Source organism: Rhea americana, unplaced genomic scaffold, assembly GCF_003343005.1.
Source record: "Rhea americana isolate MKP2758 unplaced genomic scaffold, rheAme1 scaffold_85, whole genome shotgun sequence".
Classification (NCBI taxonomy): Eukaryota; Metazoa; Chordata; class Aves; order Rheiformes; family Rheidae; genus Rhea; species Rhea americana.
The window spans coordinates 1,015,180-1,038,727 of record NW_028187034.1 but is presented as its reverse complement, the minus strand read 5'-3'; the positions used below and the strand labels follow the sequence as shown (position 1 = coordinate 1,038,727).

Below are 23,548 nucleotides of genomic sequence, written 5' to 3'. Positions count from 1 at the left end.
AACATAAAACTGTAATGATTCAATATAATATGGGTAGACCATCTGTTTAAAAATTAACATTTTTTGTCTACATATCTAGGTAAAGACTAATGATTACAATGATGTATCAGCGTGACTGTGTTAAATAAGCAGTCTCATTTAAAATATAGTTCGGTATAGTATTGCCTTGCTGTTCAAACTGCTTTTTTCAGGTGTACCACGTACGCAAGATTGTGATCTTTGGAAGAGCACTTGTGTGCCTGTTTTGCTTTGTGCTCTTGTGAGAGAGTCTGAGATTTGCCTCCAGTTTTTGTTTACCATCTGTAGTTGTGACAGTTTGCGCAGCCTTGTTGCTCTTTTGGGGTTTGCCTGTGGGTCCTATCTGATTCAGACGTTAGAATTCACAGGAACCACAGTTGGTTTCACACTGATAAGCACTTCCTTTGCTGCTGCTCTCGTCAGAGGCTTAAGACCATTCTTCCCTCTATATCAAACGGACTGCACCATTTTCTTCCTTAGTCTGTATTTGATTGCAGCTGGCKCTCTGGAAGAAATAACGTAGCGGTATGAAAGACGTATATAGTGAGAGATGAGCCTGCTATCAATGGCTATGTATTTGATAGCCAGCAGATTTCAAGACAGTTGGATTCCAAACACACTTGCTAATGGGAGACTTACATTTCTACTTGAGGGAGGATCAGACCTGAAGAAGTTCCTTGTTCACTGGTATTACTTTTCAAGGTTTTATAAGTCCATCTAAGCTTGGCTTGAGTTTTACTGAAGAGCATAATTCATGAAGATCTCATCAGGTACCAAAAAGTYCCTTGGCAAATATGGTGCCATAGAGTGCAGCAGTGAAAAGATAGTATCTCTAAGGTGCTTTAATGAGTAAAAAGGCTGCAGTCGCATCATAAGTAATTTTGGCTGGTATATGCAAGAACTGTGAGAGGATTATTGTATTTTGTCCTTTGTAAGAGTGACTTTGTTCAAAGATGCTTGAGGGACAGATCTGAAAATCTAAGTGGACTGCCTCTAAACTTACATAATTTGATCCCCAGAGGACATCACTTAAGTGTATTGAATTTGAATGCTGTTGGATGCATTTACTTGGCCTTTCTGGCTTTCTGTAGTACAGACTTTACTGTTTTTTTAATTCTGTGTATCACATAAATAAACTAGCCTATATCTGATCTTTATTCCTCTATTCAGAAGCTAGTGAGCTTAAGAGGCGGTGTCGACAACATGAAATAAAGATATTGATCCTTCATATTTCGGCAGTAAGCAGTCAGTTTCTCGGCTGAGAATTCAATATCAGTTATAGATGACTGTTACAGAAGTTTGTCAGAGAGCTGGATTCCCATGGGTTTGGGAATCCCAAAATGCCTACTTTTGGCAACAAATAAACTTAAAATGCAGCACTGTTTTGCCCATAACCATGTGAATCTTTCCTTGAATGGGAATCGAGGATTCACATATGCAGAACATAACGATTGTATCGAATTAAGCTCAGTTTGTTGCCTGCTGCCCCATCTCCTGAAAGGGGCCAAGAGCAAACGGCATGGGAAAAATAAATAAAAAGTTCAGCAGAACTTCCTCTTGCAATCCCTGCAGCAGTCGGTGGCCCTACAGTCTTCCTGTACCAGCTGTGAGATAGCTTTTGGTGGGTTCCCCCCCACCCCCCGTGAATTTTTTGCAATAAATTACTGAGCATTTTTAAACCTCTGTTTCTCTTACTGCATTCTCTGAGCTATGGATAGTTCTAGTGTATTTAAACTGTTCTCTGTGGGACAGTTTGCTTATCTTTGTTTTTTGTAGCCCTTCTCTTTTTTTTTTTTTTTTTTTTTCCTTTTCTAGTTCTATTGCCAACTCTTTTTGGGATGTACTGGTTGATAGTTCCTTGTCTTCCTGGAGCAGTGTGTAAAAACTGGTATCAAATGTTGCTACTTCCCATCCCTCTGGTATTGAGGGAGATCTGAGAAGATAAACATAACAGCTTTTTTTTAAAAAATCATATTTAAATTCTCTTAGCACTGTGAGTGAATACTGACTGAACCTAGTGTTTTTTTGTTTGTTTGTTTTATAAGCTTTTTCTTATGCTTCTGGAGCTCAAGTTCTGTCTTGCTTGTTTCTCTGTTTTAAAAGATGATGTCAAAACTCAGCCAGTTCAGTGCTACAGTAATCCTTCTGACCAAAGCCTCAAATTGTCCAGCTGACAATTTATGGAGCTTTCCAATTATTTGAATCCAATATTGCAAATTCATTTTCAGAAAGTCCCAGAATCTYCCTGCTCTGGAAGCTCCAAAATCAACCTCAGCGTGGTTGAGTACCATGGACAGGGACTGGTCTGCGTGTGCCCATGAGATGCCCTGTCCAGGAGAAATACTTGTCAAATGTAGCAAGTTCTTGGCATACATATGTATAATACAAGTCTTGTTTAGCATTTGATACTTAAGATTATTGATTATTTGCTTCAGGGAGAATATCTTGGCCCCTCTTTCTCTTTCTTTCAACCTCACAACTGTCTATTTCCCAGCACTCTGTTCTGGTCAGTCTTCATCTTGGAAAGGAAATTTCTCCAACATGCAGCTTGTGCTCAGGAAATCCACTACTTCATGAGATCACAATAAAGTTCTYCTACTACTAATACAGTCTAATTCCAAATTCCTTTAAGAATGYTTTGTATGTTATTTCACTTGAGTTGCTGCTCTTTTTGTTTACTTAATATTCTTGTTAAAGTGACAAGCTCCAGTCTTGTATGTGTTAACCTCCCTAGGTGACAAGCTGTAGGGACTGGGCTGACATTTAGGTTTATCTCCCATTAATCTCATATGAATCTATCATATCCTCTCCCCTTTAGAGAGGGGTTTCAGGAAGGAGGTAAAAGCTCAGAATGTTTCCAGGATGTCATTCTGTGTTATATTTAAAAGCAAATTTTTTTGTTTTGTTTTGCTATGTTCATAGCATTAATTTCCATTCAGTGGATTATGGCACCAAAAGGTAACATGGTATGATCATCTTTCTAAATTGCTAGCTACTATACCTCTTTCAGTGTACTTCAGGCCTCAGCCAGCTTCTTTCATASACTTCAAAAAATCCTATCTGAATGTGTAAGGTAGTTATTGACAAACTCAATGTATTTGATTTAATTGGTAGATCAAATCTCAGGTTTGAGAGAGATTACTATATTCGCTCAGACAAAGTAATGGTATTCATTTTGCAGCCTGTCCATATAAGTTCTTGAACTCCTCTGCAAACATTTTATGTATGTGTGTGTATATATATATATATATATATATGTATATTATTTTTTTTGAACTGAGAGGACTCTACCTGTTGTGCATTTTGTTTGCATGTGAAGACTCAGGATAAAACAGTAATGCATATGTCATCATAGTGCTAATAAAATCTAATTTCATGTGCAGTAGTGCGTATTTATATCAATAAGGTTTGCRCTGATAAAAATCTGTGTATTATATTGAAAGACATTCTTTACTGAGAAGAGGATTGAACCTTTTGGTTACAAATAAGAAAGAACCAGAATCCCTACAGCCTTTGTTTAATAGTTGAGAAGTCCAGCATTTGTGGAATAGGGGAAATACTACAATTTTTACAAATCAAACTACAATAATAATATCATGTTCTCCCAAAGTCTGTCACAGTCTATGTGATGGAGAAGAGTGAGAATTTGGGGAGAGTTTTACACCTTTATTGTCCTTCCTCTTTCCCCAGAAAAGGAAATTACTGTAAGTTTTCATGAGAAATGAACTGCCACTTTGTGTGAGAGTATTATGGTATTGGACATAACAGGTTGTTGGTTATAAGGCTTGATAAGCAGTGTGTAACATTTTGTAGCTTCAGACCCTTGTTTTTAGAATTTATACTTCATTCAATGTTTCAATTTAATAGCCGTGGAAGGTATTATCTACCTACACACTACCTATAGAAATCACTGGCAGTGCAGACAGCCTTACCTTATGAAGAGGCTTTAATCTTAATCTGGAAGAGATTGATCTAGAAGAACAATTTCTAAACCTTTTTTTTTAAAAAAAAAAAAAAACACCTCGTTGCTATCTGCATTCTCTAAGTTATTGCTTTCCAAGTTTGGAATTACTGCTGTGAAGGTGAAAGTAGAGCCAGCAGCTCTGTAGCTGAGCTGCAGATATGAAATGCAGCGAGACTTTGAATGGCACTTAAATGCTGGTGCAGGTCAAGGAGTTATAGCATCTTGAGAAGGACAGCTGTTAAAGGCAAGCAGCTCCTGGCTCTCAGTGAGTTTTAAACCTGATGTGAACCTGTATTTTCTGCAGAGGTGGAATATTCTGGATCAGCTGATCGATTGCATCTTGCCCCTGCTGCATTTGATCTGTAGCTTGATTTCCCAAATTAATTTATTTGATCCACTAGCCATGAAAGACAGCTCATCCTCTGGAGCAGAAGACACTTTAATCTTTGTAATCAATAGTTTCCCTAACGTTATCGCAGCCTTCCATGAATTACTTTAAAATTGTAGGAATTGAAGTTGGGGTGCAGGCTTCAGTCAGTTGGAACTGCGCTGACTTCCTCAAACAAATGATAAAATAAATTACCATGYAGTGTTGAATACTAGAAACACTGGGAGCTGTTAACCTGGGTTAAACCTGTATTAGAGTGGAAATACTGACCTAGAGATGCATGACTTTATATCTGTTCCATGAAMCACTTAGAGCCTAGCATCTCATTATTTCTAAATTAAGTTATGGAAAAATTCCTTAAGATAAGAACTCGGAGGTACTGTAGGATCACTAGAAGTCTAACAGCTTTTCAGATTAATAACCTTTTATAGTGTCTATAAGCTGAATCAGTGTTTGCACAAAATATTTTTTAGAAAGGTTTGCTCCRCTCTCTATTCCATGTGTTTGTTCCTTGCTGACCATAGTTTTAATGAGTAAACAATTATTACCTAAAATACTCAACAGTGGCATATTTTAACTTTTTTTTTTTAAAGATAGACTCCTGTGTGGTGCTTTTTTTTTCTTTACCTTATCAAGAATAACAGTTGCCTCACTTGTTTGTGTAGAACATACACATTCATCATATGTGTACAGAATGTGAACATTAAAGGTCATACCTACAGTCATTATTTGTTCACTGCAATCTTACTTAACACTGTTTAATGTGGAAAAATCATTCTTTTAAAGTATATTTTTCTTTGCTTTTTATCTTTTAGGCAGTATTTTGCATTTCTGCAGAGTTTTGCACAGATCCTGTTCCCATGCAAACTGATGAGGGAGAAATACTGGAGGAAGGCAGTCCCAAGGTCAGTGAGGTAAATGCAACCGTATTTTGGAGGAACAAGAGCTTTTTGGGGAGAAATGGGGAATAGGTGGAGTGAGCACTGACTACTGGTGGTATTTTTAAAAAGTATCTGCATGCAAATAAATAATATTTGTTACCTTGGAGACATTTAAAAAATAATGTTTTAAAAGGGTTTTGGAAAGATAGGCTTTTGCAATCTGGTAAGAACTAGAAGATAAGTCTGAATTTGGGCACCCCCAGAAAGAAAAGAAAATCTTAAAAAGAAATATTAGCTTAGCTGATGTCTGTATTCCATTTGTTAGAAGTGGAAGGACTTGTGAAGATTGCTCCTCTGCCTGTTGCTTGAGACTGGCTTAAAGAATTGGCCRTGTGAGCACTTAAGTTTAAATATCAGCGTTTGCAGATTACTGGCTTTTATATAATGAAGGCATTCTATTTGTTTCGTTGTATTTATTAATATGTGCTTTGTTGTGAGACTTGCATGGTATGTTACTTTTAAAGGAACCTGTGATTCTAGACATAGAATAAAATAGAATAATTCCTGTTGGGACAGGAAGCTGCTAAGTGGGCAGTTGACTATAATGTTGGCTGTGTTCTGCTTTTTGCTGTTAAGAATGGCTTCCTGAAGATGCAGATGTTGAGTCACAAMTGAATTTGCCTTTTTGGCTTAATGGTATAGTGATTATTATACTCTTAATAGGTTTGTAAATGTATTTYATAGTCCTGACTGTCTCAATGAGTTATTGTTAACTTTGACTAGCCTGTTTTAAAACGTAGCTCTTAGATTTCMTCTTGCTTGTAATCTTCTGTAGGATACTGTAAGAGAAAAAGAGAAAAATGGAGGATTTGAAAACAAAATTTATTGTTTTCAGGGTGTAGTCCTTTGAGGGGATGTTTTTGTAGTTCTGCACTTCACTAAAGCGAACTATTGCTTGAGCTGTATGTATCATCCTAGRAGATGATTAATTAGCATAGAGAGGATTTGGTGAGTGTCCCGCATATACTCTAGGAAATGCATTAATTTTAAATGACTTAGGAAAAAGACTCATTAGATTAGGTGCTGACAAATGAAAACATATYGGTGGACGTACTTGCGTCCAGATTGTTGAATGCTTCTGTTTACAAGAATATGATTAGAAGTTTCAGTTGGAAAGAGATGCAGGAGGAAATACCATGGTATAATTAATTACTGATTTTATTAGCATAGTCACGGTGCTTGTTTTTCATTAAATCAAGACAACCTTTGTGTGCATGTTTACAAAGGCCTATATATACGTATATATACATACATGCATGCACACATGCACACACGTGTATATGGATACATGGCTTTCATTTTTTTGTGAGGCACAAAGTAGATTGAAGTAACAGTCTTGTGAAATCTGCACTTTTCCTCCAATAAAAAGTRTACCTTTATTTTGTATGCTTAATTGTGGATGTAATGGCAAACATAGCTCTCTCCCAGCATTAAGTGCTCAAAAAATTTAACAAGCTTAAATTCCAAAATAAAATTTTAGACCTAATATCTAAGTACRTATGCAGTACTGCTTGAAATTGGCATTTAGAGATGGTGAGAGATTAGAAATTACACATCCGATACTGGATGTTATCATTTAAAGAGCTATATAGACTCACTATATATTAAAATTACTTGTGACTATGTCTAGTCTTTCTCCCTATTCTGTGATGTACTGGTCTACTCCCTGAAGTGTGTTTTCCAATACTTCTTTACAGATGTAAATGTTTGTCCTCTTTTGTGATCTCAGGAGAGCTTTTTGCCTCTATTAGTTGAAAGGTTTGTCACAGGAAAATTTAGGSAAAGTATCTTCCGCTTCACTATCTTGTATGATTAAGTAGTGTTCTTTGTTTACAAATACRTACATGACAGCTATTTTCATAAAGATGTATTTTTTTTTCCCCTAAGAAACAATTTTTAGGACTTCAGTAGTATAGTCCATTTTATTTCCACCTGTCAGGTCTATTCCCTTCCCCCTATCATCCCCCCCACACACACACACCTTTCTGGGCAGATGTGATTTTTGGGGGGGAAGAAATTAGTTCCCTGCTTGGAAGACGTTAATATAGCTACCTATTTGTCCATATTTTGTTTGGATCTTGGCATTCCACCCCATTTACCCATTCCAAAACATTAAGCTGTAAATAAAGGCTGATTATATCATGATTGTTATGCTTATTGTTCAGAGCAATGAATCTTTTTTTTCTGTGTATTTCTGATCACTTAYGTCCATATTTAACTATGAGGGATCTTTCTGCTCCCTTTTCAGTTTACACTCTGTTCTTAAAATCCCATAATTTATCTATACTTTTGCCTTCACTCAAAAATGATCTTTTTGGGGCTCATATATGATACCTACAGTAGTCACCATCTTCTGGCATTTTATTTCCTATGGACATTCAGGAAGGACTTTCTACATTTAAGGTATCCGCAGCTTCCTTGAAGCTCTTCTCTTAAACATTATAAAAGCACATCTGCAGTTCATAAATCTCTTTTTTTTTTCTTCTTTTCCATATGCAAGATGCTCAGGAGTCTGTTATGTACTTTCACACTGTTCAGAATTTCTCTCTTGCTCAGTTCTGGTCTTCACAGGAGTTAAGAAAGCATCATTTGATCTTCTTGCAGAGTGTTTCTGTTAGCACTTCACTTGAATTTTAAGTGATAAAACACCTAGACAACCAGATGCACAAACTGTCTTTAGACTCTGCAGCTGAATCCCTTCAATACTGTACTATATTTTACTAAGAAGGGTTCTTGCCAAAACCTCACCTAATACTCATATCTGGTCTTATGCTGATCTCTAGCTGAAAATCCATCTTATTTCTGCAAACTATCTATTAAACTTGGAAAGAGTAAATATACTAATTTCTAGGGCTATCTTTAGGTTATACTGATATAATCAAGATGTTTTGTCTTTTTCATGTTCATAAATGGACCGTGCAAAGATACTGTAAAGGTCATAGTCTATCTTCACAGAGAGTAACACACGCTAATGAGGTTCTGTATCTCAATATGTTAACAAGTGGTTATTGTGACTCCACTAAACAGCAAAGTGGAGCAAATAGGGATTCCTATTGATACGTATTGCAGGAAAAGCAGTGATTTAAATAACTAGTTACCTGAGACTGCAGATCCTGTGACTGGTTTTCTATCCTTGTTTTCAGAGACTTCAGTTACAAAAACCTTTTAATTAAMCAGAAGAGTTTCACTCCCTTTGCTTTTTACTCTCTTGCGTGGTAGCATGGGGAGAGGCAGTAGGTATGTTAGTGCTGTCAGTAGTCATAATCTCTCAGATACCATAGTACTCTTTTTTTGGAATCTACACTGGCATAACTGGAAAGCCCGAATTTATTATAGGTAGAGATAACCTTGAAGGAAGTATTCTGGGGTGTGAGGGATGTTTTCAAATGATCTTTCATTGTGATGCCATGAATATCAGAACATAAGGATTTGGGTACTGCAAGAAATAGCTTTCTTATGGCCCAAGTCTGAAAATAGCTCTARATATTTTATGTTAATGCTCAATATCATACAGTTGAAAAAAATGATTAATTGTGCTTTATTGCCTGTAAACTGACTTGGTTCTATAACTRTGTCACATTTTCTGGCATCCTAGACTGCATGGTATTTTGAGATATCAAGACTGAACCTCGAAGASAAAAGATCTTCTGTAAGAAGACAAGTTTGTACTTACGCTTTATAGAGCTAGTAGAATTGCTCAGCAAGCTCTTCTGCAGCAGGTCACTTTCAAGGCTAAATATATACATGTTTCAAACTGATAAACATTTCATCAGAAATGAATTTGAAAATGTAATCCCTGTAGCCAAGAGTGATGAAAAGGTGTGGTTTTCCTTAATTCCTACTGACCTGAAGGTTTTACTACAAAAATTGGTCTTTATGCTTGCCTTTGTTCTCCTTGAAATAAATGACGTATCCAGTTGCAACTTCTTAATATAAGCTTGTAAAGAAAGTAAGTTATTGGTAAGCTCAGTCCGCACTTTTTCTTCCTGTTTGTTTTCCCCACTGCTATTAATGCTTGCTTTTTCATTTCATTTTGTAATTTCTTTTCAAGCTTTTTTATTTAGTAGTACAGTAATTGTTATATCAGTTGAATTACATTCGTGTTCTTCTCAATTTCTCGTACTTAGGAAGTTTAAACRATTCTTTTGCTTTTTTTGAGGTATATTCTTTTGCAACACTGATTCTTTCCAGGGTTATGTTCCAGCAAAGAGTGTTTTTTTTCTTTTTTCTTCTTTTTTTTTTCTTTCCTTCCCCCCGCCCCCTTTATTTTTACTAGGGTGGTTTTGGAGAAACTTACTGTCTTGTTAGCTTTGTTGCCAGGGCTTTCCATCATAACTGGCTCCATTTGATCCCACAGTTTCTTCCTTGTGGTCAGACTGTCAGAAAATGATCTGTTAACATGGGATCAGCATGGTATTGACAGATGTCATCTGTCAATAGCATGCTCATGATTCCARTATTTTCTAGTATTAGGACCAAAAAGAGAGAAAGGAACCTGTACAAAAGGAGGCGTTTTCAAATGAGTGTACAGTTTTATAATAAGGAAGTTATTTTTGGCAGGTGCAGAATCCTCATTTAACAAGAATATTAGGTCTAGTTAATCCATACGATCTAGAAATGAAAATCGTAGACTTTAAAAGTAGTGTAAGTAAGTAAGTGTATGTGACTAGTTTCTGGCTTTTCAGGGTTGTCTTTTCCGCCTTCACTTTAAAAAGGACAAAAGAAAAAAACAGCATTTCTACTTAAAACCTTGCTCTCTTTCCTGCTCTTTGGATTATGGCTTCAATTATATTTTATGTTAACTTATTTGTCACTAATGATTTTTAGGCTTTTTCCATTAACAGCCTTGTTACTCTGAATATATCAACAAGTACTGAGCTTTTTGTTCATGGCTGATTACTTTTCAGCTGTTTTCATCCATCTGTTAAGGATTACTGCATAGACAACACTTACACTTTGTTTTTTCAGTTGTTCTTTGCCATGAAATACTGCAGGAGGAAACTAAAATTTTCTACTGGATTTGAAATATTTTTAGAATTCTTTCAATACTGGCAAGTGTTTTGAGCTTATATTGCAAACTTATTCCTCAAAAAATGCAATTAAAAATTTTTTGGTAAGCATTATAAAATTCCCTCCCCACTTTGCTGCTCCTTCTTCCAATGCAAAACCTAAGAATTTGCAGAGAAGGAGGGACTTTGACATAATCAATGTATAGAAAGTTATTTATAGATTGTGATTTTAGTATGGCATGATAGAAGGGAGAGAAGTAAAAAGCAGTTATTTCTATATATTTGATGATGCTTTATATGATGGAAGTCCAGTTACATGAAATTTTGGATGAAAAAAGTAGTTTTGCAGTATTTATAATAATGCCCTACTCATAAGTATAGGAAAAGAGAAAAGAAACATTCTGTACTGTAGGGTGTTATGTGAGTGTATTTTTATTCAAAGTTTTCATCAGTATTTACAGAAAATATATTGAAATAGTTACTGAATTGGATGGGTCTAGAAATGATGGTACTTTTCTCATCTCTGGTGGCTATTTCAAAACCAGTGACCACTGACCTCCCCCCTCCACCCTTTTTTTTTTTCCGGTGTCATTGTTCAGTGCCACTCATCAAACTGTCTTGAGCAGGTTACCTGTAAATCCTGGTTGTTGTATTTCAAGTTGGCTCACCTGTTCTTACCTGTCAATGTGACTCTCTCCATTACRTTGTTGCCTGCCTGTTCTGCTCCTGGTTAATTTTGACTCTACTTGCTTCTTGATGCCTTAATAGCAAACATATGCAAGGTAGCATTTTCTTTCTGTTTAAAGCACTCTTCAGAACTCTTTTCGTGGCTGTGGTTGTCTTATCCTGAACCATCCACACAGAGGTGATGAAAAGGTTAAAAARCATACAACATTTCCTGTACAAGTATCTAAGCTTTTGTTTTTATTTCATTTCAGTTAAGGGTAGATGCTTAAGCCTGCCTGAGTGGTATTTGTATTTGATCTGATAAATTACAAATTAAGACACTTAAATTAAGAAGCWAAAAATTCAGGAGAAAGTGTTGTTAGGAGTTTAGCCAGTTGCTGAGTGCTTCTTACTTAGAAGTGAGAGTATTGTATCAACTGCATTTGTAGGTAGGGTTACACAGTTTTTGATTATGAATATTACTTTAGGTAGGCATTAGTGCAGGAGTTAGGCCAGTGCTTTCATTATGTGGGGTTTAGTATTAATTTTGACAAAAGAAATCTTTGGGCAGTTTGACACCTGTGTCYGAAACCTTGACACCCGTGTCTTTGGGGTTTACAATACTATTTTCAGTGATACAGAAATGGGCTTCTTTTGAGATGGTACTAAATTTAAAACTTTTGGGCCGAAGGCCCATATAGTGACAAAATGAACAAAATGCTTTGTCACTGTAATTAAAAGAAAACAAAACTTTCTGCTTTCTGATTTGTAATACTGGCCTGGTACATGATACTTAAGACTTGATGGTTTCTTTGCAATTTGAATCCCTGCTATTGTCAAAAGTTCAAAGTTTTCACTTACTAKGAAGAAATGAACTTTCAACCTCAATTGTACTTTATTGAGAATATCTGGCCAGCCAACTGTAGGTTTCAGTTTGCTTATATGGCCACTGCCTCTCTGTTGGATCCAGAAGAGTCTGTCTTTATTTATTTACTTATATTTCACCATTTAGTCAGAAGGTGTTAGTTTACTATTTTTGGTTTTTTTTTGACTTTTTTTTTGGTCTGCCAGTGAGTTACTTACTCAAGGACCTTATATATCAGGAATAGAAATGTTTTAGGGTATGTTCCYGTTGCTTTTCTGAAATGTGACTTGTAGGAGTAGCTAATTTTTCTCAGGCTGACCTAAAGCTGTACAAAATTTCTAGAGCCTTTGTAGAAAGCCTCTTCTAAAGTCTYTTGGAAGTAGGGAGATAATCTGTCTAACAGGTATTTCACCTTATACTTCTTAAGGAGGGCAGCAGTTTGAGGACTGGTCTGAGCCCAGGGATGACTTTTCACCACAGAAACTGATGTTCTCTTCATCATGCTGTGCTAGCTTCATCTTTCTAGCCTGAAAATGTGGAAACTTTTCGGAAAGTAAGTTTAAAGTGGAGTATTTACATASTGTGTATTTTTCTAAGGTACCTTAATCTTTCAGTGAAGAATGTAATTATGTTAAATGTTATGTTAGGATAAGTTCTTCTTCCTTTTATTGACATGCTTTTAAAGCTTGTGAAAATGTTATGGCAGACTCCTCTTGTTTTAATAAATAAATAAATGAATAAAAATCAGTATAGTACATTCAGGGTCAAGGGGAGCAGAAATTTTGTTTTCATTTTTCTCTTGAATTTAATGCTGGGACCAACAGAAGAACCAGACAACACTTCTACAAAAATACTACATTGTTGGACCTTTTTAAAAAGAAAAAAACTCCTTGTGGATTTATAACTTTTGTATTGCAAATTTTCAATGCATTTTAGCAAGGTGCAAAAMTCACAGTATGTTATCTGGGTCTGCTTGTAAATTGCTTTGTAAAATAAAGAAATTTATTGCAATTATAGATAAGATGAAGTTGTTGCAAAAAAGCACGGAATTAAACAGACAGTGCTATTTACATACAGTAAGGGAGTRTTGTTTATAGCTTAGAAGCTTGAACAATTTAAAAGAAATCCAGGATCCAAGTGCAAGATGTTACCAGCTGGGTGTACTGTTTTCTACAGGGTCAAGATGAATTACTCATTTGAAACACACACATCTACAGTGAGTAGTACGATTGGTAAAATACGGATGTCTTAAACAAAAGATGAMTCCCTCTACTTTCTGCCCTTTGAATACCCTCAAGCCTTTTTGAAAAGGTACAAAAGAGAAGATTAATACAGTGTTTATTTTCTTTCCCTTGGAAAACATCATCATCTGCCAAATTGACTTTGATGGGATCTGTGAGAGTTGTTAATCAGACAGTCCTTTGAGCCATTTTTTTCATGTGTACTGTTCATGTGAAGGATATGTAATGGCATTGAATGTCATTGCAGTGGACAAGTGTGTATCTCTGATTTCTAGAGGAAAAAATGCCCCAGTTTTATTTAAAGTTCTGCTTAAACTCACCTCTTCCATTCWTTTTAAAGTTCTTTTATAAATGTTTTCTCAATAGTGTTTTATCAGGCAGTAGTATCTCTTTCTAAGTTGATTACAGCAGTTTATAGTCCTTTGCAACAGAGACAGAAAAGCTTTGGCATAGGGTCAGGGAGAGTTGGGGGCATTGCTTTATAGCTTTGCTTACMCAGCATCTCTTTTCATGCAGGTATATTACTGGAGCACAATTTGAGGGTTTTCCACCACCTTTTGAGAATAGTCCATTGACCTCTTTCCATTCAATTTTTGCCTTTAAAAGGTGTTTGGCAGTGTTGTAGACAGTTTCTACCACRTGACATGTTGGAGCTACCTGAAACAAAATCTTGTAGATGGGAAAAGTACTGATAAATATTTTCAATTTTACTGTCCTATGATAAACTGAGGATAGTTACTTGGGGAGAAATTTGGGTCTCTGACAGTAAAACCTTTATTYTTAATATCCAAGTCGTTTATGATCTGATTAGTTTGGTTTGATCAATGAAAAGTGTGAAACCTATTGGCTTCATTGACTTCACGCATTTGCAAGACACTGCAGGAAAATTTTATTTTATATTTGTGAACTAGGTGGGTTTAGATTTGTTTCAGTTCAAGTTTTTTTCCTCTTTCACATCCTGTAGAAGAAATGGAGATGTGGTTTGTGGAGGAGAGCTTTCTTTTCTTGCCAATAAAATAAATGATGATGGTCCTCATCATTACAGTGGATGGGTGTGTTTGTGTGGACACTTAACCTTGAACTCTGCAAAAGGCATTYTGCACTATCAGTTCCCGTGAGGGTAAAAGCAGCACACAAATAATGTCAACATTTCCTGTAACTTGCTCAAGGTCAATCCACTCAGACGTTTGGATAGCACAAGGAAAAGGCACTGTATTATTTGGGGGAAGCATAATTGTTGTCTACCAGTTCAATACAACTGGGTGGAAATAGGTTGCTAAGAAATTTTATACAAGTAGTCTGAAATCAGAGTGGTAGATACCGCTGGATACAAAGCTTCCATGTATGATTCCTAGAGAAAGAACTTACTTCAGTTACGCTTGAATTTTTCCTTTGAGGATAAATTTGTAATGTATGCAATCAAGGAAAGCTCAGGATCTGCTCTAGAGATGAGTAGATGCTATAGAGGTTCAGTGACATAGCAGACATCTCACTAATTTCAGTAATCCTGAGAAATTTGAAAAATTTCAGACRAAAAGTCAAGCCAACAGCATTGTCAGTGACTCCCTTGTGGTTAGAGTGAGGTTAGATTCACAATCTGATAACTGGAGAAACTGGCAAGTAACTATACTAGGTGAGATCAGAGGTCTCTCTAGCTTATGTTCTTTCCCTTTCTTGGAGAATGGTTGAAAGCAGATGCTTAAGGAAGAAGATAAAAGCAGGGTTAATGTGTATTTGCAAAAAAAAAAAAAAAAAAGTACTTTCAGCCTCCAGCTGTTTGTTGCTCAACGGCTTTCTGGGCCAGCGGTGGTTTCTATGTATTTAGGAGCACATAATGGATTTTTCTTCCATGAATGCAGAAAAGTTACTTTTTTTTTTTTCCTTTTTTCCTTTCCTTGCCTGTCAAATCAGATTTCTCAGAGCAGAATAATTTCTGCATCTCTCTGTATATGCCTACTTATGCCACTTCCAGTCGGCTCTGACAAACAGCARAAAACAATATTTGTGGCACAATGAAGGTGGCTTAATGTGTAGTGTAAAAGTGTAATTTATGCTTAAGTAATTTTGATTATCATCTGTGCTCTTAATCTATTAAAAATTCTTTTTGTTATTTTTTGTCTGTCCTTGTGTGGCAATGCATCATCTAGCTTTCCAAATTTATCTGGAAGAGAGAAGTTAACACATTTTTTCTTCTATGTCAGAATGGTTAACAATGTCTATATCAAAATGTCAGCCACTTAGCAGTTGTCATTTTAAACTGCTATAGCTTGGTGATATATGCCTGCACCATAAATAGTAAATTAACTATAAGCTCAATTGGCTTAGATGGTTATAAGGCAGCATACAAGTAGCCTTTCAAGGTGGTGTTGAGGAATTAACCAGTAACTGCTGATTGGCTTTAGCTAAAGAATAATACAGCCGCTTAAGGTAAAAGATAGGAATTGCTCGTTTGTTACTAAATTCAGATTTTTCTGGGTTCCATACTGTGTATGTGTAGAACGGTAACAATAAATGAATCAAGTTCATCAAGCATGGTGCAGGAAATAGTGAAYGCTTTTATATTCAGAATGCTATATGCATTTTGCATGTGTGATTTCTAGCTACCTCARCAACTTCAAAGTTGAAGATTTCAAATGGCTATTCTAGATGTCCAAACTTTTAAATCATAACTTGAGTGGCTTAAACTCTTTGGTGATTCAAGATGTTCCTGGCAAAACAGTATCACTTGCTGCAAACAATGGGTTAGCTCAAATTGCCTTGAAGGCAAGATTCAGATGAGCTAGTATATATCAATGAGCTGTCTTACTTGAAATATATTACTTTTCAGCTAAGAAAGATATTAAGGAGGATTTTTTTTTTCCCCTCAAGAAATTATTTTTTATCTATAAAGTATGAAATGTGGGTGGGATCCTGAACTTTTCAACACTTTGAAAGAGTGACTGTTGTCCCGGTATTGATAAAATTGTTTATTTTAAGCCTAGCAGAGAATTACAGTTAAGCTGTTGGATATTCCATGGGATAGTAAATAACAAACATTTCAAAAATTATAATAGAAAACAGGACACAGTGTTGTTTGTTCTTGTTGGTTGGTTTGGTTTGTGTGTGTATGTAAGTGCAGATGATGAATTACTGACAGTTGGAGATGGAAGCAAGACTTCTAGTTTTTCAACACTACTGCACTTTTCTTCCTAGATTTGATGCTTATTTAGCTGAAACAAATTAAATATATTTTTTAAGTTACATAACTTCTCTATTAATTATTGAGTTCATTAATAATATGTCCTTTTGTTCTGTAACAATGATACATGTTTAGTGGCTATATGTATTAATGTGTTTGTATTTATAGTTAATGGTGTAGCTCTACATTGAGTCAGGAATTAAAATACCRTTAGGATGCATATGCCATAGGTATTTGGCTAGTTGCTTTTATAAAGCAGTTATATGGCTCTTAAGTGTTTTAGTATTCAAAATGATAATCTGTGCTTAGCATGGAGTACTGAATGTGATCTGTGACTTACCAGTAAGTCATCAGTGAGTTTACATTTCTATTTTTACTAACAGGAAAAAGAGTTAGGACTGCATGATTATAACAACACTGAAATGCTCGATCTATATGCTGAAGAGAAACTTGAAGAGAATAGTGAGTAGGCTAGGRGATGGTTCACATTCCATCTTAGTATTTTCTTGCATATCAGGACTGTGCTTTGGCCAAAAAAAGGTAAAAATAGGTTCAAGTGAAAATTTAGTAGTGTCACAATAYTGTCCAAAGAAAACCTCAGAGAGTCCAAAAATGCACAGTAACTTTTCCTGTATATTCTGTCTCTAAGATTTTGCTGCTTGTAATTCTAAAATAAGAAAGAGCAAGGTATTTTTTTTGGAGAAGAAGAATTAAGGACTGATTGATCTCGTAATTTCTTTTCAAGTTGGATCTACTTTTTTTTAGTACTTTTCTCTTTGTACTGAAATTAAGATTTGGTCTCAAAAGTATACTTTGGGGGATGAATTTCTACAGCACCAATTTGTGCTATTCTGTGAATGCTAACTAGCTTAATATAAATACATTCCCCTACCAAAAACTGTTTGCAGCTAAATCACATTTATTTTATTAAATAAAGTTTTCTCTGTTGCTAGTGAGTAAAGTTTACCCCTAGTGCATTTTGTCCTCATAGTGCTCATGGTGATATGCTCAAAGAAAGGTGACTTGGCTCTCCTTTCATTTGTACTGGTTACATTCCTATGGGACCTCAAAGTATTTAGGTTTGATGTTTCTGACAAAGGCTTCTAACTGCTCAGCACTTACAGGGGCTTCCGTAACCCTTAGTAACACTGACTAGTGACTAATTGCTTGGATTTTGAAGATTAGGTTGTGCAGTTCTACTTAAAGCAGATATTAGGGAGACAAAAGAAATGCTGATGGTCTATTTACAGTAGCAGTGTTACTACTGCTGTTTGGGAAGGGGCACTGGTGTTAAAGCAGTAATTCTGGTAARACACCGAATGAATCAGTGTCTTAAACTGGACCTGCAGTAGGCTGTGTTAAAATAAACAGGTGATACAAAACATTGGAAGCAAAATGCCCGATAAGGCCTTCACATGTGTGAGCTGGTACTCGATGACAAATCTTGAAAGTCTTTGTCTGCTCCCTCAGGTGACTGTTTACATCTTTTTTTTTTTTTTTGTAAAAATAAAGAAACATTAAAAAAAAATACAGCCCTGAAAAGGAATTGTTGAGAGAAAGGAAAAGGTAGTAACAGTTACTCATGATCGAGCTGCATTGATATATTTCTATAACTGGTGAAGACAAAATACTGGTTAAAATTAATAGCTTTTCATAGTAAGTATAGAGTTTTTTTACAGAAGCCTATCTTGTTCCTCAAAGTATCTAGTTTCTCATGTACTCAGTATGGTTTTGGTGGACTAGGCCATCTAACAATTGAATTTTCTTATGGAAATGTGCTTTTTAAAATGAGTTTTTTTTTTTTTTTGCTGTTGAAATGTTCCAACACTACAAACAGAATATAGCAAAATCAGCTTTACCTAGGCACTCCACTCCAGATTAATKTTATTTACTTATTAAGTAAAGAGCTTGTTGAAGGTATTTTTAGAAAGAAAGAGTAGTAGAAAACAGTGGTAGCAGCTGTTATATTTCTGAAGAAGTAGTAATTTATGTGCTRTGTCTAGGCTCCTCCTGGTGTAGCTCATTCATTAGAAATTAAGTATCAAAGTGGTTAATTATGAAATAGCTTTTGAAACAAAACAATCTTGTCTTTTTGCATTTAGAGCATTGGGTGTATTAACTTGTCAAAAATGTGGTTCTTCACAGATATTTGGATTTTTTTAAAAAGGAGAAAAAAGCTTTGAAATGATAAAATATTGAATTCAATAACTTTCAGCGACTTTTTCAAAATTCCAAGATTTTGCTGACTTGCCTTCTGCTGTTTAAGGGCTTGTTTCCGATCGYTGCTTCCAGCGGACAGAACTGTGAAGCTTTCACCCACGTCTCTTGCCAGGAAAAACAACTGAGGAGGGCACTTTCTGCCATTTCTATGCTTCCCCCCACCCCGCCGCCCTTTCAAGACAAACTGGAGTGCCTCAGCGCCCTGTGTCATTTTACCTTTTTTTCTTACCCTGGGAGGAATGGAATAGGCACAAGAGTCCTGTCTTACCTCCATCTTCCACTTCTCTGTTTTTTTTTTTTTTTCCTTTCCTGTGTTTTCAGGACAACTGTATTTCCTATGTATCATGTAAATCTTTTTTTTTTTCCTTTCCTGTGTTTTCAGGACAACTGTATTTCCTATGTATCATGTAAATCAAAGAGACTAAAGATTTAGACTAAGCCTTTTCATAATATTTGCAGTGGTTGCTGTATACTGCATATTGCTGAATTTTAGTAAGAAAACTGGGCTCTGTCTTTTGTAAAAAGAACAGAGGAGGAGGACTGGACAGGAGATACAGTGATGCAGTGAAGAGAAATAAGGGACTCTTTCCAGGAAGAGGTGTTTTTTTTAATTGAGGGAGGGGGGAGAAAATTTCAGCTAATTTTGGCTGAAGATTCAATCTGTTGTTCCTCTTTTCAGTTCATGCTCAGGTAGTCATTTTATCAAAAATTAAAATATTCTTTTCTGCAATGGAGTTTTACTACTGTAATTGGAAAATGTTTTCAATTTTTATATTTGTAGATTTAAAAAAGCTCTAGTGAATAAATGAGCTGGTCCTAAGAACTAATCTTAGTAAAATGAAAATTAAATTAAGATGAGCTACCCAGGAAAGTAATTTTGACTTTCCAATGTCAGGGAAAGCTGGAAATAGATATTACTTTATAAATTTGTTCTAAAATTTTTAGAATGCAATAAATTATCTGTGTAACATTTTCTGACATTTTTCTAATGAAATCCAAACCCCAAAGTGAAAAATTTAAGTCATTCTTCATGAAATGATGCTTAAATAAGCAAGCAAACAAAAGATAACTGGAGCCAGGTTTTGCAAATAGAGGAATGAAGGAATTGCTGCACTGGATTAGACTTGTGGAATGGCCAATACATAGAATTTTTCTGGCCCTGAGATCTTTTTTTTAAAGTAGAAGAAAAGCTTACATAGGTAATGTTTTTAGGACCCTCTAATATGCAAATAAATCTTTTGTGTGTAAATATACAATCTTCAAGGGTTTATGGAATTCAGTGTTGCAAGCTACATTTGTACAGTAGGTATTTGTCTGCTTTTTAATTAGTGTATTTGTCAATTAACTGAATGTCCCCTCATGTTGCTTTTTGTAAGTAGGTTAGATTTTATTTTCTTGCAGTAGCAAAAGGATGACATTTGTAACAACACTGTCAAACTAAGCTTTTGTGTGCTTCAGTCATGTGTCATCTTGCTTTGAGGGAAGTCTGCAGCCCAGAAGCTGGGTTTTATGCATGTAGAAATTTCCTTTGCTTCAAACCTTTTTTCTTTATTCTGAGATCCATCATTCTTAGTGTTGTGAAGGGTTTTTTGAGCTTTCAGTGGCCAGACCTAAAAATAGTATCCTAAAAGAGGATATACTATGAATCAGTTTTATTTCTTTCATTATTACTTCCTGTATTATTCACATGTATAGTCTAACATTTCTCTTTCTTGGTTGCTGTTTGGGGTTTTGATTAWTAAATTAAAAGATTCTTGGAGCTTTCCAAGTGAAGTGCAGGTTCTTGCTGGAATGGGAATTTGGTAGGGTTTTTTTGGTTTTTGTTTTTCTCCTATGCCTAACCTTTTGACACTGAACTGAATCTGTTCGTGTGTTCACAGAGTAATAGGATTATTCATGTAGGAAGGGACCTTGGGAGGTCTCTAGTCCATCTCTTGCTCAAAGCAGGGTCACCTATGAGTTCAGACCAGGTTACTTGGGATTTTATCCAGTCTGATCTTGAACTTTGAAGCATGGAGACTATACAGCGTCTCTGGGCAACCTGTTCCACCGTTGACTGTCCTTATGGATGCAGAAAAGTGTTTTGTTTTATACCCGGTCTTCTCTACTTCCTTGGACTTCTCTTGTTTCAACTTATGCCTGTGACTTCTTTCTCCCACTATGTATCGCTGCGATGAGCCTGGCTCCTTGCTGACTTCCTCATAGTTACAGATGGCTGTTAACAAGTTTCCTTAAGCCTTCTACTCTGCAGGCTGAACAAGCCCTGCTCCCTGAGCCTTTCCTCGTCAGCAAGTGCTCCAGCCCCCTGAACAGCTGGCTGTCCRCTACAGAACTTGCTCCACTTTATGGATGTGTTTCTTGTACTGGGAGGTGGAGGGGCAGGACAGGGCAGAACTAGGAGTGCTATTCTAGGTATAATCTAAATAACGCTTAGTAGAGCAAATAAATGTTTCCCTCATCTGTGGGCTGTGTTCTTGTTAGTAAAGTCTGGGAGACTGTTGGCCTTTGCTGTCAAGTTACATGGCCGGCTCATGTTCAGCTTGCTGTCCACTACGACCCCCAAGACCTTTTCCACAAAGCTGCTCCCCAGCTAGTCAGTCTCCAGCCCATACTGTTGCCAGGTGCTTTTTCTTCCTAGGTTTAGGGCTTTGCATATGTCCCTGTTAAATTTCATAAAGGTCCCATTGGCCCATTCCTGCAGCCTGTTTAGGTCCTTCTGAACAGTAGCCCTGTGCTCTGATGTGTTGACTAGTTTCATCCACCAAAATATGGTGTCATTTAAAAACCTGACTGGAGTGCACTACCTCGCCTCYTCCAGGTCATGGATAAGGTTGTTAAATGGGACAGGTTTCCAGGTCCCCTGCAGTGTCCCCGTTGTTACCAGGCAGGGTACAACCCATTAACCGTTACCCTCTGAGCCTGACAATCCAGTTGGCTTCTACCCATCTAGCTGTTCATCCAYTCCAAAAAGACGGTATTTTCCTGTTCACTGATGCTCAATTTCTGAAAATTTCCTTGTCCTCTTAGTGTCTTGAGGTATTTTATAGCTTTTTTTCCCCAAGATGAAAGCCTATGAATTAATCTTTGTGTTGGATAGTTTCTACGTCCATGAGTACTTTCTCACTCTGTGACTGGTTTTCTTAGTGAACTTCTTKTGAGAAACCTCACCATTGCCTTTCTTTAAGTTACATGGAACCCAGCTGCTTTCCTTCAGAATACTGACATATTCTTGTCATATCATCTTCAATATTTTATAATGCATTTTTTAGTAATTTCAGATAGTTCAACCTCACACCTGAAGTAAAGCTAGTTGATTATCATTTCTTAAAATCTTTTTTTCTAGTTGCTTTAAAAATGCATTGTCCTTGGTCTCTAGCCCAGGTGATATGTTGTTCTTAATTATTTTTCTTCTCCTATTTGAAATGCTAATTTTGATAGGTATTYATGTTAGATAATGTATCTGGAACAGGTATATCACTTGCATTCCTTATTTAAAATTCATAGTAAAGCAACAATTTTTATTTTATGACTATACTTTAGCAGTTACTTTGTCTTATTGGCAGTCTACTAGAGATATTCCACTTTTTGTCCAGATTTCTTGCTGATCATCTACTAAAATAATTTCCTATTTCTTTCTAGATTTTTGTTGATTTTCAAGTCTTTCCTTTTTTTTTTTTTAACTTAAGTTATTGTGATCTCTCCTCTTATACAGCTTCATTAAGCTGAATTTCTACTTTAGATGGGAATCTTATTAGTCTGTCATTATACATGTTTTATATCTTGGCCACAAAGTGTTCCCTTGCTTGCTGTTCATATGAATTGTACCTGTCTCATGCCAGCGGCAGGCCTTCCCCAGCTCACCTGCATGTACAGTAACACATGCCAAAATGCTTCCTGATTTCAAATTTTTTAAGAATAACTTTTACCCTGACTCCCAGACTGTTTCACTATGCGGCCACAAATCTGTAGCTGCATTGCCAYTTACCCCGCTTACACTTCCACATGCCCAGTAACAGAAACAGTGGAATACCTTTSTCCTCAGCTTGAGGTTTGAGTCCAGACGCTGGAGCTCTTGAATAGCAGAGGGAGACTGAGGTATACAAGTAGATTTAACATCTGTCTGAAATGACAGGAATGCAAAGATAGAAGTCTTCAGTTGTTTACAAAACTGTAATGCTAAATATTCTTGCTTTCAAACATTGTTTTTAAACAAAAATACTGTTTGGATCATGGATCATACTGGTACACACATTWTACAACCATGAAATTACTTTATACTTTTTTTGATCGTCTGTCTTCTGGATGTCGTTAGTGAGTTCATCTGTGGTTTTGCTTAGGGMTGTCTCTCTACAGGCAAGTAACATAGTTTCTTGTTATCCTTTAGATGTCACCTGTCAATACGCAGATAGTGTTTTTTGTCAGTATTTTTGAGCTGTCAGCAGAGTCAAAGTACAGACAAGTAATGTTCCCCTTTTTTGGGGAGGGCAGGAGTACAAGGGAAGGTTTGGGGACCAGTGGTTTTGTTTTGTTTTTGTTTAGTTTTTCCTTTCTCTTTTAGAGAATGACTGACTAAATCATGTTATCTTTACTAACTAATAGTGTTCTTCCTCACTTTCCATCCCAGTTTATAGTAGTGGATCATGGATTCATGTGTGATTTCAATTTAGTTGTTTTATATTCTGTATGGCTTATAGAGCATYGCAGTGCAGCCTGTTTGCTGACTTCACATGAAGTAGAACATTGCTTAAAGTGTATATCTGGATGTTTATATAAAATACTAACTGAATGTGTTGGATTTTTATATAAAAAGAAGTATGTTCTGCTACCTGCGTGAGAACTTCTGGCTGAATGAAGTAATTAAATGAAGACTGCATAATTAATGACCAAACTTAATGTAATTCTTTCTGGCCAAATAAATGACTGAAAATGTATGCTAAAACTGTAGTTAAGAAACSAAACAATTAAATGGAAAACTTCCTTAGGCCCCCCTTTTGAATCTTTTATCAGGAGAGCCAAAGGAAATGCCTACCTTATGTTGTCATTGGAACAGCATTTACT

The 23,548-nt window shown here is 36.1% G+C and overlaps 1 protein-coding gene across 11 annotated transcripts in view; it reads left to right on the top strand.

The window, feature by feature from the left end:
- The window catches only part of TNRC6B (trinucleotide repeat containing adaptor 6B), a 133,452-nt gene that overhangs the window by 17,597 nt on the left and 92,307 nt on the right, over positions 1–23,548 (top strand). For 9 of the 11 annotated variants that reach the window (XM_085323563.1, XM_085323562.1, XM_085323567.1 and 6 more), the window contains one exon: positions 5,186–5,284. In XM_085323563.1, coding sequence (XP_085179689.1) covers positions 5,231–5,284 — 54 coding nt within the window. In that variant the 5' untranslated portion in view covers positions 5,186–5,230. The remainder of the gene's footprint in view (positions 1–5,185; positions 5,285–23,548) is intronic. The other 2 variants (XM_085323570.1, XM_085323564.1) reach the window with 1 other exon arrangement.